Genomic DNA, 18117 nt, shown 5'->3' with positions numbered 1-18117 from the left:
AACTTAATGAAATAGCTGGATGACTTATCCTATCATATAAAGTCCTTTAAACACTTTTGGAAAGTCTTGATATATCCTTAATGAAGATTGAAAAAGTATCAGATCATCCTTTATGATTCTCAAGGAGCGTCTGAGCATTTGTGAAGAAAGAGGAGCGTGCCTAATCATTATATATACAAAGACCAAGCTCAAGACTAAGTATCTCATTGAAAAATATTAGTTACACATATTGAGTCTTTGTTGAGTCTTTTATTGTTTGATTGTAATTCTTGCTTGTGGATTCTATAACACGAGTTAAGAAGTAGTTTATTATTTTAAGGTGACTCCTAAGCTTTGAAGTACGGAGTTTACCGTGTGTGATTCACTTGAAGCTTTTAAGCAAAAGTGAAGTGTTGTCTTGGCAAGTTGTCGCCACATCATTCCCCTAACATTATATAATCAACACAAGTTGTGTTGTGTGAGTGGAAGTGAGATGGGATCTCATGTCTAGGAGTTCTTAGGCAGAAGTTGCATGAGTAGTGTCGAGGTTATAAGGCGTAAACCAAGGGTTTGCTGGAGGTCTTAGTTTAAGGCATAAATCCTAGGGTTTGCTGGAGGTCTTAGTAACTAGAGCTATTAGTGGATTTCCTTCCTGGATTGGTATCCCCCTGAGTAGGCAGTTGGCTGAACTGGGTTAACAATTACTTGTGTCATTTATTCTCTGTCAGTTTTTTATATGTTATATAAGATGTGCCAACAATAGAAAACAACATTATTCACAAAGTAGTTGTTGGGACATCTTAGGCAACATCATTCTAGTGATACCAGAATTTCAATAACAATGTGTAATAGAACGATTGGATACTCTGATGTATGTTCTAGTGTGCAGGACCATAGATTAAAAATTTACTTCAAAAAGTATAGTTATGCACCTAATTGTTCGTGCACATACACTCTTGTTTGTTTTGAATGATGTCAAAAATAAGATTAAAATAGATTGATTTGATTAAGACAATTTTAGAATCACAATTTTCTAAATAGGTTTTCAAAAATGCATTGAACTTAGCATATTTTTCAAATATCAGCATTATTTAACCAATGCATACATGGTATGAACCAGTGCATGTCTTCCGGATTTCATGCACCGATTCGTGGCTCATTTGAACTGGTTCATAGCTTGGTTTCTAAAAACCCGAGACATTCTTGCACCGGTGCATGAATTAGTTCACGGGGATCTTGAACTATGCATGGCCTGCTTGCATCGATGCATAAGTTGTTCAAGATTTTATATTATTAATAATTTGTCTCTGAACAGGTTCATACTTTTCGAATGCACCGGTTCATGTGCCTGTTATCTATGAATAATAAGAACATAAAAAATTCTAATATTAAAATTAATAATGGAAAGTGATATGTTTACCTGAGCCGTAGTTGAGGTTGAAGAGAGTAAATAAAATTCCAACGGCTAAGAGAATGCTTCCTACTTTCATCACGATGATATTCTCAAATGAAACCCTAAAGATGCTGAGACAATGTGCAGCATGAGGAATTACTCTCTCTCACACATACACACAAAAATATATAGACATCGCTAACCACTCATATAGTAACTCTATATTATTTGCCAAATATAAATGTTCAGTGTATATTAGTCAATTAGTTCGGTCCACGTTTAAAAATATTTAGTAAATTTTTTATTATTATATTCTTTTGATAACATTAAATAGTAAGAAATTAAATTTTAAATATTTTAGGCCTTGATTGTAGTCCTTAAAAATATATTTCTTCGACTTTATTTTATATATAGGGTGGTACTGGTAGTCTCTTTGTTGCTCCCTTATTTACCGAAAAAAAAAAAATTTCAAACCAAATAAATAATTGGAATGGAAGAGTACTAACGCGGTAAAATTTGAAAAATTTAATTTAAAATTTTATAAATTTTAATTTTTAATAAATTATTTAATAATTACCACATAATTAAAAACATTATTGTTGAACCAAAATGGATTCTAGAACAACGTCTCTAAGGTGTTTATGATAACAATGTGTAATAGAACGATTGGATACTCTGATGTATGTTCTAGTGTGCAGGACCATAGATTAAAAATTTACTTCTAAAAGTATAGTTATGCACCTAATTGTTCGTGCACATACACTCTCGTTTGTTTTGAATGATGTCAAAAATAAGATTAAAATAGATTGATTTGATTAAGACAATTTTAGAATCACAATTTTCTAAATAGGTTTTCAAAAATGCATTGAACTTAGCTTATTTTTCAAATATCAGCATTTTTTAACCAATGCATACATGGTATGAACCAGTGCATGTCTTCCGGATTTCATGCACCGATTCGTGGCTCATTTGAACTGGTTCATAGCTTGGTTTCTAAAAACCCGAGACATTCTTGCACCGGTGCATGAATTAGTTCACGGGGATCTTGAACTATGCATGGCCTGCTTGCATCGATGCATAAGTTGTTCAAGATTTTATATTATTAATAATTTGTCTCTGAACAGGTTCATACTTTTCGAATGCACCGGTTCATGTGCCTGTTACACCACTTACTAATGTTTATACTTACAGTAAAATATTATTAAGATATCAATAGGATTTATAATTTTTATTTTTTTTATTATTATTAATTTAAGTGCATTGATGCCGATTTTACAATTGTTCCTGACAGGATTCGAACTTCACACCTTAAGATTATAATTTACATTTTTTTTAGTCAATTAGCCTAGTGAGTAGTGACTATAATTTCACCTTTAAATTGAGTGGATAGTCTGGGGTTCAAAAATATATCAATTTCCTACAAACTTAGATTTGCACTTGTTATCTTGTTGATATTTCTTATATTTTTACAAATGCCTTTTCAATCAATATATAAAGGCTCTTTAGTTTCTTTAGGTTTTGTTGCTTTTTCTTTTTCATTTGATAAAAGGGTTGAAAAGATAAGAGTTGAGAGTTTAATAATCTCACCCGCCAACATTTCTCACAATTAAACTATTTATATATTTATTGAAATGAAAATAAAAAAAGATAATAAGATCGTACCAAAACTCAAAACATAACAACACAATTATTGGGACGTCAAGACATTATTTATTAAATTACATTAATTTTTAACAATATTAATAAAGTTTTTATAAAACATTGACAAAGAAAATTCTTATTAATAATAATGGTACTATTGACCAGTGTACAACTTGAATTCAACTTCCATGAGATTATAAGTTCAACCTCTCGCCACACTAAGTTGATAACATAGTGCACTATTTGAGATTCTAACAAGGAGTTTTACCATCTGTATAATCACAATTAATACAGCATGAACAAGTGTGGCTTTTACCAGCATCTTGACAATTACAATTGTGAGTGGTGGCGCTTGCTCCATATTTAGCATTGAATACTGTAAAGCATGTAGGAGAATTTTGACAATTTCCACTCAATGTCATACTTTGGCGACAAAATTTGAAATCATCTTTTTGCACCACATCTACAACATTGTATACATCAAAACAAAATCATAAAAGTTAGATCATTAAGAATGTTAATATTATTGCATGTAATTTGCTAAAGGTGCAAACAAATTTTTACATAAGAATTAAACTCTTTGAGAATAACTTACACACTTTAAGAAAGTTATCTATGAATAATAAGAACATAAAAAATTCTAATATTAAAATTAATAATGGAAAGTGATATGTTTACCTGAGCCGTAGTTGAGGTTGAAGAGAGCAAATAAAATTCCAACGGCTAAGAGAATGCTTCCTACTTTCATCATGATGATATTCTCAAATGAAACCCTAAAGATGCTGAGACAATGTGCAGAATGAGGAATTACTCTCTCTCACACATACACACAAAAATATATAGACATCGCTAACCACTCATATAGTAACTCTATATTATTTGCCAAATATAAATGTTCAGTGTATATTAGTCAATTAGTCCGGTCCACGTTTAAAAATATTTAGTAAATGTTTTATTATTATATTCTTTTGATAACATTAAATAGTAAGAAATTAAATTTTAAATATTTTAGGCCTTGATTGTAGTCCTTAAAAATATAATTCTTCGACTTTATTTTATATATAGGGTGGTACTGGTAGTCTCTTTGTTGCTCCCTTATTTACCGAAAAAAAAAAGTTTTCAAACCAAATAAATAATTGGAATGGAAGAGTACTAACGCGGTAAAATTTGAAAAATTTAATTTAAAATTTTATAAATTTTAATTTTTAATAAATTATTTAATAATTACCACATAATTAAAAACATTATTGTTGAACCAAAATGGATTCTAGAACAATGTCTCTAAGGTGTTTATGATAACAATGTGTAATAGAACGATTGGATACTCTGATGTATGTTCTAGTGTGCAGGACCATAGATTAAAAATTTACTTCTAAAAGTATAGTTATGCACCTAATTGTTCGTGCACATACACTCTCATTTGTTTTGAATGATGTAACACCCCGTTTTTCAAAGCATAAAAAGGGGTATTATTATTTATTTTTTTAAAACAACACGCTTAAATAAAATGGCGCGCGTGAACGCCCGCAGCTATCTCGGCAATTCGTCATTCAATAGAAAATAAATATAACATCGACACATTATATTACAGGGCTTCCTCGAAGCAAAGTTTGTACCTGAATAATTTACATACGGCGGATACATTAAGTTCATCAACCAAAAGACACGAGTTATGAACCGAATATATCACAAGGCCAAAAGGCACTAAACATGTCTGAGTAGTAATGTATAAGACATACAGTCATCCAAAAATACAAACTAAGCCCTAAGCCTAACCAAAAGTGTAGCCTAAAAAGCGCTACTCTCTACACTCCGGGATAGTCCACGAAGTCCTCGCCGTCCACACGGCCTACGGTCTCAGATGGCGCTCCATCGTCTGGGGGTGGGAGGAGCCCGCGATGTATACATGCAAAAGTAAGGGTCACCAATAGTAACAAATAGGCAAATAGCATTTAACATAAATACAAGTATTGAGCAATTAACATGTATACAAATATTAGGCAATTACCACAAAGTCGCACCCAAGCATAATAAATAAAATGCGCACATAGCCTAATGCAAAACTCTAATGAATGGTGGTGTCATTCACTGTGCACCACTGGGACGCCATTCACTGTACGTCACCGTGACGCCATTCACTGTACGTCACATGCATGATTTCCGGAAATTAACCTCACCGCAGGGAGTCGTAAACATTCTAGTAATGCCATTCACTCTACATCACAAGCTTACTAAAATAAATAGATAAGAGACTCTTGTGTAACGTCATTCACTGTGCGTTACGAGTCTAATACTCAAAAATACAAAAGACATTTAGTAACGCCATTCACTGTACGCACATGTCTGCCAATGAATGCATGAACATATAACTTCACATCATATGCTAATGCAACCGTACAAACCATCCAAAAATGAATACATTTCACATGCATTTCAAACAAATTCAAACATCAAATATTTCATGGCTTTTGACATAATTTAAAGTCATGGATAGAAGATGCCCTTACCTCGGCAAAAGCTTCCAATCACACAATCGAACGCGCAATTAAACACCGTTACTCGTTTCCTAAAATAATACACATAATACCATAAGTCACTCTCCGACAAAACCAGAGGAACGAACCTATTCTACACAATCGAAAGGGGTTCTAAGGATACGTTCTAACACTCTCGGATAGTGTTTTCGAGACCTCCCTAATTGATCACCAATTCAAGTAAAACTCTTCAAGGTTTTATTAATTAGACGAAACCGTTTCATTCCAAATTATTTGAAAACGACCAAGCCCGAACTAAAACTTTCCTCGTCCGACTTATAATAAAATACTCTTGGTACGTATGTAACCAAAACGTTTTCGCAATTGATTAACTCTTTTAAACACAATTTTCGACCAAATAGTTTTCAAACTAAAATGACCATAACACATTCAATTCTTGTCCAATCGAGACGAACCATACGCCAAACTCTTCGTCTCGAAAAGACGGATCAAATGGTTAAGTTTTTTTTTTGGAACTGGAACAATTTTAAATGGACGAAAATGCCCCTGCACAGTTTGTCCAGAATTGAGAAATCAAGGCATTCTCCCACAAATTTTCATTTTTAAAACCATAGCCTTGATCACTTAGTTCCCAAAATCATTTATTTGAACAAACAAACATTTTTCTAAACCACAAACTAAAACTCATGAAAGTTTCCTCTTGAACACTCAAGAACAATTTTCTTGTTTTTCAAAACTAAACCCTTTTTCACATATCCATTTCTCTAAAAGCTTTAAAACAACTCATTAAACACAAAAACTAAACCATTTTCCATGTTCTTGATCAATTAGAATTTTCTTCAAAAACCCTAAACCAGCTAACCACAACCCATGGTTCTCACACCAAACAATGCTATCAAGCATTTCTTAACTCAACCAATAAACCTCGGAATCGAAAACTACGCGAAAAATTAAGCAAAAAGGCTCCGGGTACAAAAACCCCTAAAAGTCAACAAAAGTCAACAACTCTGAAAACGACTCAAAACGCCTCAAAACGACTCCGTCGACTTCGACCAACAAAACATACTCATTTATTCCACTATTTCCAAAATACATTCAAACAATTAACACACTTAAAGTAAGGTGGAATTTAGGGTCTTACATTTCTACCCACCACAAAGAAGTTTCGTCCTCGAAACTAAGCAGGAGTGATAGCTCAACCATTTATTACTAACACCACACAAAGAGTTCACCATTCCAAATTACTTTTACCACCAGTCCACGAACCTAGGTCAACACATTCTGCTTCCAAGGTCACATTTTTCCGTCTCTGCTTCATAGCCTATTCCATTAGGTTCACGCCAAGTGGTGACCGACTGTCCTCCAAAGAATTTCCAAAAACTCTATGCACTACTAAAGTCGGCAAAACTAGTCTATTTCAGTCAACACGATTCCGTCTACTATTAACAAGAGATTAAGAGTGATCAGTCCCTCAATTTGTCAATAGATAGTCGACAACCATGATAGTGACATATACCATCTATACCAAACTACAATAGCGCTCTCCGTCACTTGTGCTCAAAATCATCTGAGCCACAAAGGTTCAACAATTCCTTCGTGGTTTACCAAACCCTTCCTCAATTTCTTACTACCTCGATCTCGCTGAAGAGACACAATCCCCCCAAAACATAAACACTCCAAAAGAAATTATCATCTTTGTAGAATCTTACAACTTTACCAATGTCTGTAAATCCTTAAATTTTCTTAATCTCATAACTTCGCCTAACCGTTCGTTCATTCACGGATCTCATTCCAATCTCATTCTTAATAATATCATCCCAACATCCGGTTGGTGATTACAACTCCCACGTTTCCTTGGCACTTGCGAACTATACCGTCTATGTCTCTTGGATTTTCTTTATCCAAATCTCAAGCAACTTTTCCTTTTAAACAAATCTCCGCTTTCCACAATTCAACCCCTTACGCGTCTGCACATTTTTTTTTTCCAACTGAACACTTAGCTCACCCTTGCAGTCCTCAACACAAAACATTTCTCTTCGTTGACTACCACCGTTGGCACGCACCATCTTTTGTTAAATTCCCAAACCATTTTAAAACTCCCTTGAGTTTCTTTCCTCATACCACTAAATTCTCTTTTCCTCAAAAGAGTTTGTCACCCTCGACCTCTTTAATTGTTCCAACATCTCCCTTTTATCGTTAACATCCGATGTCCTTGATTTTCTCAACGTGCACTTTCCACCATGCTATGCCCGTATTCATTAGAACGATTACTAACCTCCTTTTCATATTCGCATACAACAATTTTACCGCCATGACATCCATTCATGTGGTGATTTCGAATCCTTAATACACACACAATCATAATTTTCCAAATTATGTGTGAGGTAGTCCTATTTGTGAATCCTCAATTAGCATGAACCACATCTCCATGTGTTTCTTCAGTACTCCTCATGAAAAAGTTTCTCCCAACGACTAACTTCCTCGCTCCATTCACTTGTCCTTTAATGTCACATCACTACTTAAACTTGTCTCGACGTCCAAATTCCGATGTGCAATTTTCCATTTAATAATTTAGTCATTCGGATACCAACCGTAACATTCTTTTCCAATTTAAACCTCTTTTCTCCATCGCTATTCTTTGGTGCTTTTATCTACATATACCAAGTTCCACTTTCATTGGCATACACTCCTCGTGTGATTCTTAACTCAACCTTAACTTCTTACGAGATACGTCAATGCAATCCTTCTTACTATTCCTTTTGACTCTGACAAATTAAACAATAAGGTTGCCAGCCTTTCCTTACAAACTCTAATTATTTCTTTTCACCTTCTTGCTAGCACACAACCTCAATATTCCATCGCGACCACCACGCCGATGTTATAACTCTACCAAAACTCCAAATTAGTCCTCCTCGACTCTCTAGAAATTCGCAACATCCGAGTTCAACAACCGCCTAGAGTTGGTTCCCAAACCACTATACCCAATAACTCGTTAAATCCAACAACATCCTTAATTTGGCGTACCCGAACCAAAACTCTCTTGTTCTACATGAAATTACATCGTAACAAATATTTTTTTTTTCCGTTCGACCAATCCCAAATCGTCGTAACGATCTAAAGTTATAGTATTTTTTTCTAATACTATTTACCAACTTCACATATACGTTCTCGCTACTCATCCTGACACATCTACTTAATCATAAAATTCTTACTCACTTCTAGCCTTTTCTATGGTACAACTAACATGTTCCTCGAAATCGAACGCCCCAAAAATAATTAATCCTCCAAGCTCCTAGTAATTAGCTCTTTATGCATACTATCTCTAAACTTATCCTTAGAACGTCATTATGATTAACTTCCAAATTTACTTATCTTGCTCATCCATCTAGTGTCCGACACTTATCTCAAATCTTAATGCTCGTCTTTTTGAGACTACCCACCAAGCAAAAACCATACACTACATGACTTCCTTATAATGTTTGATTCCTAAATCAATCTCTTCGAATATATCCCTCAAGAACTTAAACACTAGTCATACTATCAAATTCCTCCATTACATCTTAACCTTCAACAAAAAGTCATTCCAACTATCACTCTCTTTGTCTTAGTACTCTCACTAATGAACCCCTTTTCTACCCACAACAAGACATTTCTTAGAAAATTTTCTAAAATTCTCGTCCATAACTTGAATTATTTAAAACTTGTCCACTTCATCCCCTATGATATCATACTCTCAAGGTGCTACTTGGTCCTTCAACCCTCTTGGTCGATTGAAATTGTTAACTTAAATGTCCATTCATACCGGCCCTCTACTCACTTATGGTCTAATCCCGTCAAACTACTTGAGAAATTTAATTTCTCTTACATTTTACCCCCCCAAAACTAACAATTCTAACTTACACATCTACAATTCTATAGGCATTTCCATACTATATACCTCTTGTATCTCTTAACATCGACATAAAACTTACTTTTCAAGGTTGGACTACTCGTTCTTTACCTAGCAATCCCTCCAAATTCACCCTTGTTCCAACAATTAATCAACTATATTCTTGTCTCACCTCGACATCTATACTTACTATCTCCTGAACTACGTATAGATTTTCACTTACCAACGTGATACTTGGCCTCCTACCTTCAATTATCACGAGATTTTACCCTTAATACTCACATTTCAAAATCCTAACATATCTTAAACACTCAACTTAACCCTTAAGGTACTCACCCTTCATATAATCGTCGCCTAACCACACTAGGTTCACTCACTCTTGATGCGCCACACCCATTAATTCCAACATGACTCGCCCCGAGGATTATCCAATCATCGAAATTAATTCCAATTGACCTCGTTGTCTGCTCCAACATTCCACAACAGTCGCACCTCCTTGACAACTAAACGACTTCATCGAGTCTCGTCCCGAACTCATCGTAGAAGACATCCAATATTTTCTTAAAAGGTCACCCTAAATAATTCTATACTTGCAATCCTTTACAAGAACGACGTCCACTCGTCCACACTCAACATCTTCGAGTGACCACATCGAATGCTACTTCCAAGAATCCCTTGTAGTTTTGATTTGTTCCACCCTCTTTCCTTTTTCACCATTAGGACTGATGCTCCCCACGGAGACACACTTGGCCTAATAAATCTTTTTTTCCAATTCCACGGAATATTCCACATCCAACTTGATAAGCGCCAAAAGTAGTTGAATCACGGATTGGTTGAAGACACACATTAACGAAACGAGTTAGTGCGCCAATACTAGCAAACAAGACACACTGCTACCCACTAATGATTCGCTAAACTGATGCGAATCGAACTCAAAACTGACTGACCTCAGACTGTTAACCCATGTACACACTTTCCCTTTAAAGATCTACTGCCGAGCTCTGATACCAAAATGTAACACCCCGTTTTTCAAAGCATAAAAAGGGGTATTATTATTTATTTTTTTAAAACAACACGCTTAAATAAAATGGCGCGCGTGAACGCCCGCAGCTATCTCGGCAATTCGTCATTCAATAGAAAATAAATATAACATCGACACATTATATTACAGGGCTTCCTCGAAGCAAAGTGTGTACCTGAATAATTTACATACGGCGGATACATTAAGTTCATCAACCAAAAGACACGAGTTATGAACCGAATATATCACAAGGCCAAAAGGCACTAAACATGTATGAGTATTAATGTATAAGACATACAGTCATCCAAAAATACAAACTAAGCCCTAAGCCTAACCAAAAGTGTAGCCTAAAAAGCGCTACTCTCTACACTCCGGGATAGTCCACGAAGTCCTCGCCGTCCACACGGCCTACGGTCTCAGATGGCGCTCCATCGTCTGGGGGTGGGAGGAGCCCGCGATGTATACATGCAAAAGTAAGGGTCACCAACAGTAACAAATAGGCAAATAGCATTTAACATAAATACAAGTATTGAGCAATTAACATGTATACAAATATTAGGCAATTACCACAAAGTCGCACCCAAGCATAATAAATAAAATGCGCACATAGCCTAATGCAAAACTCTAATGAATGGTGGTGTCATTCACTGTGCACCACTGGGACGCCATTCACTGTACGTCACCGTGACGCCATTCACTATACGTCACATGCATGATTTCCGGAAATTAACCTCACCGCAGGGAGTCGTAAACATTCTAGTAATGCCATTCACTGTACATCACAAGCTTACTAAAATAAATAGATAAGAGACTCTTGTGTAACGTCATTCACTGTGCGTTACGAGTCTAATACTCAAAAATACAAAAGACATTTAGTAACGCCATTCACTGTACGCACATGTCTGCCAATGAATGCATGAACATATAACTTCACATCATATGCTAATGCAACCCTACAAACCATCCAAAAATGAATACATTTCACATGCATTTCAAACAAATTCAAACATCAAATATTTCATGGCTTTTGACATAATTTAAAGTCATGGATAGAAGATGCCCTTACCTCGGCAAAAGCTTCCAATCACACAATCGAACGCGCAATTAAACACCGTTACTCGTTTCCTAAAATAATACACATAATACCATAAGTCACTCTCCGACAAAACCAGAGGAACGAACCTATTCTACACAATCGAAAGGGGTTCTAAGGATACGTTCTAACACTCTCGGATAGTGTTTTCGAGACCTCCCTAATTGATCACCAATTCAAGTAAAACTCTTCAAGGTTTTATTAATTAGACGAAACCGTTTCATTCCAAATTATTTGAAAACGACCAAGCCCGAACTAAAACTTTCCTCGTCCGACTTATAATAAAATACTCTTGGTACGTATGTAACCAAAACGTTTTCGCAATTGATTAACTCTTTTAAACACAATTTTCGACCAAATAGTTTTCAAACTAAAATGACCATAACACATTCAATTCTTGTCCAATCGAGACGAACCATACGCCAAACTCTTCTTCTCGAAAAGACGGATCAAATGGTTAAGTTTTTTTTTGGAACTGGAACAATTTTAAATGGACGAAAATGCCCCTGCACAGTTTGTCCAGAATTGAGAAATCAAGGCATTCTCCCACAAATTTTCATTTTTAAAACCATAGCCTTGATCACTTAGTTCCCAAAATCATTTATTTGAACAAACAAACATTTTTCTAAACCACAAACTAAAACTCATGAAAGTTTCCTCTTGAACACTCAAGAACAATTTTCTTGTTTTTCAAAACTAAACCCTTTTTCACATATCCATTTCTCTAAAAGCTTTAAAACAACTCATTAAACACAAAAACTAAACCATTTTCCATGTTCTTGATCAATTAGAATTTTCTTCAAAAACCCTAAACCAGCTAACCACAACCCATGGTTCTCACACCAAACAATGCTATCAAGCATTTCTTAACTCAACCAATAAACCTCGGAATCGAAAACTACGCGAAAAATTAAGCAGAAAGGCTCCGGGTACAAAAACCCCTAAAAGTCAACAAAAGTCAACAACTCTGAAAACGACTCAAAACGCCTCAAAACGACTCCGTCGACTTCAACCAACAAAACATACTCATTTATTCCACTATTTCCAAAATACATTCAAACAATTAACACACTTAAAGTAAGGTGGAATTTAGGGTCTTACAAATGATGTCAAAAATAAAATTAAAATAGATTGATTTGATTAAGACAATTTTAGAATCACAATTTTCTAAATAGGTTTTCAAAAATGCATTGAACTTAGCTTATTTTTCAAATATCAGCATTTTTTAACCAATGCATACATGGTATGAACCAGTGCATGTCTTCCGGATTTCATGCACCGATTCGTGGCTCATTTGAACTGGTTCATAGCTTGGTTTCTAAAAACCCGAGACATTCTTGCACCGATGCATGAATTAGTTCACGGGGATCTTGAACTATGCATGGCCTGCTTGCATCGATGCATAAGTTGTTCAAGATTTTATATTATTAATAATTTGTCTCTGAACAGGTTCATACTTTTCGAATGCACCGGTTCATGTGCCTGTTACACCACTTACTAATGTTTATACTTAAAGTAAAATATTATTAAGATATCAATAGGATTTATAATTTATATTTTTTTTATTATTATTAATTTAAGTGCATTGATGCCGATGTTACAATTGTTCCTGACAGGATTCGAACTTCACACCTTAAGATTATAATTTACATTTTTTTTAGTCAATTAGCCTAGTGAGTAGTGACTATAATTTCACCTTTAAATTGAGTGGATAGTCTGGGGTTCAAAAATATATCAATTTCCTACAAACTTAGATTTGCACTTGTTATCTTGTGGATATTTCTTATATTTTTACAAATGCCTTTTCAATCAATATATAAAGGCATTAGTCTTTAGTTTTTTTAGGTTTTGTTGCTTTTTCTTTTTCATTTGATAAAAGGGTTGAAAAGATAAGAGTTGAGAGTTTAATAGTCTCACCCGCCAACATTTCTCACAATTAAACTATTTATATATTTATTGAAATGAAAATAAAAAAAGATAATAAGATCGTACCAAAACTCAAAACATAACAACACAATTATTGGGACGTCAAGACATTATTTATTAAATTACATTAATTTTTAACAATATTAATAAAGTTTTTATAAAACATTGACAAAGAAAATTCTTATTAATAATAATGGTACTATTGACCAGTGTACAACTTGAATTCAACTTCCATGAGATTATAAGTTCAACCTCTCGCCACACTAAGCTGATAACATAGTGCACTATTTGAGATTCTAACAAGGAGTTTTACCATCTGTATAATCACAATTAATACAGCATGAACAAGTGTGGCTTTTACCAGCTTCTTGACAATTACAATTGTGAGTGGTGGCGCTTGCTCCATATTTAGCATTGAATACTGTAAAGCATGTAGGAGAATTTTGACAATTTCCACTCAATGTCATACTTTGGCGACAAAATTTGAAATCATCTTTTTGCACCACATCTACAACATTGTATACATCAAAACAAAATCATAAAAGTTAGATCATTAAGAATGTTAATATTATTGCATGTAATTTGCTAAAGGTGCAAACAAATTTTTACATAAGAATTAAACTCTTTGAGAATAACTTACACACTTTAAGAAAGTTATCTATGAATAATAAGAACATAAAAAATTCTAATATTAAAATTAATAATGGAAAGTGATATGTTTACCTGAGCCGTAGTTGAGGTTGAAGAGAGCAAATAAAATTCCAACGGCTAAGAGAATGCTTCCTACTTTCATCATGATGATATTCTCAAATGAAACCCTAAAGATGCTGAGACAATGTGCAGAATGAGGAATTACTCTCTCTCACACATACACACAAAAATATATAGACATCGCTAACCACTCATATAGTAACTCTATATTATTTGCCAAATATAAATGTTCAGTGTATATTAGTCAATTAGTTCGGTCCACGTTTAAAAATATTTAGTAAATTTTTTATTATTATATTCTTTTGATAACATTAAATAGTAAGAAATTAAATTTTAAATATTTTAGGCCTTGATTATAGTCCTTAAAAATATATTTCTTCGACTTTATTTTATATATAGGGTGGTACTGGTAGTCTCTTTGTTGCTCCCTTATTTACCGAAAAAAAAAAAATTTCAAACCAAATAAATAATTGGAATGGAAGAGTACTAACGCGGTAAAATTTGAAAAATTTAATTTAAAATTTTATAAATTTTAATTTTTAATAAATTATTTAATAATTACCACATAATTAAAAACATTATTGTTGAACCAAAATGGATTCTAGAACAACGTCTCTAAGGTGTTTATGATAACAATGTGTAATAGAACGATTGGATACTCTGATGTATGTTCTAGTGTGCAGGACCATAGATTAAAAATTTACTTCTAAAAGTATAGTTATGCACCTAATTGTTCGTGCACATACACTCTCGTTTGTTTTGAATGATGTCAAAAATAAGATTAAAATAGATTGATTTGATTAAGACAATTTTAGAATCACAATTTTCTAAATAGGTTTTCAAAAATGCATTGAACTTAGCTTATTTTTCAAATATCAGCATTTTTTAACCAATGCATACATGGTATGAACCAGTGCATGTCTTCCGGATTTCATGCACCGATTCGTGGCTCATTTGAACTGGTTCATAGCTTGGTTTCTAAAAACCCGAGACATTCTTGCACCGGTGCATGAATTAGTTCACGGGGATCTTGAACTATGCATGGCCTGCTTGCATCGATGCATAAGTTGTTCAAGATTTTATATTATTAATAATTTGTCTCTGAACAGGTTCATACTTTTCGAATGCACCGGTTCATGTGCCTGTTACACCACTTACTAATGTTTATACTTACAGTAAAATATTATTAAGATATCAATAGGATTTATAAATTATATTTTTTTTTATTATTATTAATTTAAGTGCATTGATGCCGATTTTACAATTGTTCCTGACAGGATTCGAACTTCACACCTTAAGATTATAATTTACATTTTTTTTAGTCAATTAGCCTAGTGAGTAGTGACTATAATTTCACCTTTAAATTGAGTGGATAGTCTGGGGTTCAAAAATATATCAATTTCCTACAAACTTAGATTTGCACTTGTTATCTTGTTGATATTTCTTATATTTTTACAAATGCCTTTTCAATCAATATATAAAGGCATTAGTCTTTAGTTTTTTTAGGTTTTGTTGCTTTTTCTTTTTCATTTGATAAAAGGGTTGAAAAGATAAGAGTTGAGAGTTTAATAATCTCACCCGCCAACATTTCTCACAATTAAACTATTTATATATTTGTTGAAATGAAAATAAAAAAAGATAATAAGATCGTACCAAAACTCAAAACATAACAACACAATTATTGGGACGTCAAGACATTATTTATTAAATTACATTAATTTTTAACAATATTAATAAAGTTTTTATAAAACATTGACAAAGAAAATTCTTATTAATAATAATGGTACTATTGACCAGTGTACAACTTGAATTCAACTTCCGTGAGATTATAAGTTCAACCTCTCGCCACACTAAGTTGATAACATAGTGCACTATTTGAGATTCTAACAAGGAGTTTTACCATCTGTATAATCACAATTAATACAGCATGAACAAGTGTGGCTTTTACCAGCATCTTGACAATTACAATTGTGAGTGGTGGCGCTTGCTCCATATTTAGCATTGAATACTGTAAAGCATGTAGGAGAATTTTGACAATTTCCACTCAATGTCATACTTTGGCGACAAAATTTGAAATCATCTTTTTGCACCACATCTACAACATTGTATACATCAAAACAAAATCATAAAAGTTAGATCATTAAGAATGTTAATATGATTGCATGTAATTTGCTAAAGGTGCAAACAAATTTTTACATAAGAATTAAACTCTTTGAGAATTACACACTTTAAGAAAGTTATCTATGAATAATAAGAACATAAAAAATTCTAATATTAAAATTAATAATGGAAAGTGATATGTTTACCTGAGCCGTAGTTGAGGTTGAAGAGAGCAAATAAAATTCCAACGGCTAAGAGAATGCTTCCTACTTTCATCATGATGATATTCTCAAATGAAACCCTAAAGATGCTGAGACAATGTGCAGAATGAGGAATTACTCTCTCTCACACATACACACAAAAATATATAGACATCGCTAACCACTCATATAGTAACTCTATATTATTTGCCAAATATAAATGTTCAGTGTATATTAGTCAATTAGTTCGGTCCACGTTTAAAAATATTTAGTAAATTTTTTATTATTATATTCTTTTGATAACATTAAATAGTAAGAAATTAAATTTTAAATATTTTAGGCCTTGATTATAGTCCTTAAAAGTATATTTCTTCGACTTTATTTTATATATAGGGTGGTACTGGTAGTCTCTTTGTTGCTCCCTTATTTACCGAAAAAAAAAAGTTTTCAAACCAAATAAATAATTGGAATGGAAGAGTACTAACGCGGTAAAATTTGAAAAATTTAATTTAAAATTTTATAAATTTTAATTTTTAATAAATTATTTAATAATTACCACATAATTAAAAACATTATTGTTGAACCAAAATGGATTCTAGAACAATGTCTCTAAGGTGTTTATGATAACAATGTGTAATAGAACGATTGGATACTCTGATGTATGTTCTAGTGTGCAGGACCATAGATTAAAAATTTACTTCTAAAAGTATAGTTATGCACCTAATTGTTCGTGCACATACACTCTCGTTTGTTTTGAATGATGTCAAAAATAAGATTAAAATAGATTGATTTGATTAAGACAATTTTAGAATCACAATTTTCTAAATAGGTTTTCAAAAATGCATTGAACTTAGCTTATTTTTCAAATATCAGCATTTTTTAACCAATGCATACATGGTATGAACCAGTGCATGTCTTCCGGATTTCATGCACCGATTCGTGGCTCATTTGAACTGGTTCATAGCTTGGTTTCTAAAAACCCGAGACATTCTTGCACCGGTGCATGAATTAGTTCACGGGGATCTTGAACTATGCATGGCCTGCTTGCATCGATGCATAAGTTGTTCAAGATTTTATATTATTAATAATTTGTCTCTGAACAGGTTCATACTTTTCGAATGCACCGGTTCATGTGCCTGTTACACCACTTACTAATGTTTATACTTACAGTAAAATATTATTAAGATATCAATAGGATTTATAAATTATATTTTTTTTTATTATTATTAATTTAAGTGCATTGATGCCGATTTTACAATTGTTCCTGACAGGATTCGAACTTCACACCTTAAGATTATAATTTACATTTTTTTTAGTCAATTAGCCTAGTGAGTAGTGACTATAATTTCACCTTTAAATTGAGTGGATAGTCTGGGGTTCAAAAATATATCAATTTCCTACAAACTTAGATTTGCACTTGTTATCTTGTTGATATTTCTTATATTTTTACAAATGCCTTTTCAATCAATATATAAAGGCATTAGTCTTTAGTTTTTTTAGGTTTTGTTGCTTTTTCTTTTTCATTTGATAAAAGGGTTGAAAAGATAAGAGTTGAGAGTTTAATAATCTCACCCGCCAACATTTCTCACAATTAAACTATTTATATATTTGTTGAAATGAAAATAAAAAAAGATAATAAGATCGTACCAAAACTCAAAACATAACAACA

General features: G+C 33.2%; 2 protein-coding genes across 2 annotated transcripts; both read right to left on the bottom strand.

The window, feature by feature from the left end:
• Positions 1 to 3133: 3133 nt before the first annotated feature.
• Positions 3134 to 3791, bottom strand: LOC123902546 (putative defensin-like protein 234). The gene is made up of 2 exons (XM_045952305.1): positions 3692 to 3791; positions 3134 to 3476 (listed from the first exon to the last, which is right to left on the bottom strand). Exons 1-2 carry the CDS (start codon positions 3762 to 3764, stop codon positions 3265 to 3267), a joined length of 285 nt encoding a protein of 94 aa, XP_045808261.1. The 5' UTR covers positions 3765 to 3791; the 3' UTR covers positions 3134 to 3264.
• Positions 3792 to 15975: 12184 nt separating this feature from the next.
• Positions 15976 to 16554, bottom strand: LOC123902725 (putative defensin-like protein 234). The gene is made up of 2 exons (XM_045952512.1): positions 16455 to 16554; positions 15976 to 16243 (listed from the first exon to the last, which is right to left on the bottom strand). The coding sequence occupies exons 1-2, from the start codon at positions 16525 to 16527 to the stop codon at positions 16032 to 16034; spliced, it is 285 nt and encodes a 94-aa protein (XP_045808468.1). The 5' UTR covers positions 16528 to 16554; the 3' UTR covers positions 15976 to 16031.
• Between the last annotated feature and the right edge of the window lie 1563 nt (positions 16555 to 18117).

This window comes from Trifolium pratense, linkage group LG1, assembly GCF_020283565.1.
Source record: "Trifolium pratense cultivar HEN17-A07 linkage group LG1, ARS_RC_1.1, whole genome shotgun sequence".
Classification (NCBI taxonomy): domain Eukaryota; kingdom Viridiplantae; phylum Streptophyta; class Magnoliopsida; order Fabales; family Fabaceae; genus Trifolium; species Trifolium pratense.
Note: the sequence above shows the minus strand (reverse complement) of the source record. Positions and strands in the feature narration are given on the sequence as shown.

What these genes read in the sequence shown, in the direction of transcription:
- LOC123902725 (XM_045952512.1), bottom strand. Translation starts at nt 16,527, where the DNA reads ATGATGAAAGTAGGAAGCATTCTCTTAGCCGTTGGAATTTTATTTGCT. An exon ending in CAACCTCAACTACGGCTCAG is followed by an intron (nt 16,244 to 16,454) that starts GTAAACATATCA and finishes ACAATGTTGTAG; the next exon opens with ATGTGGTGCAAAAAGATGAT.
- LOC123902546 (XM_045952305.1), bottom strand. Translation starts at nt 3,764, where the DNA reads ATGATGAAAGTAGGAAGCATTCTCTTAGCCGTTGGAATTTTATTTGCT. An exon ending in CAACCTCAACTACGGCTCAG is followed by an intron (nt 3,477 to 3,691) that starts GTAAACATATCA and finishes ACAATGTTGTAG; the next exon opens with ATGTGGTGCAAAAAGATGAT.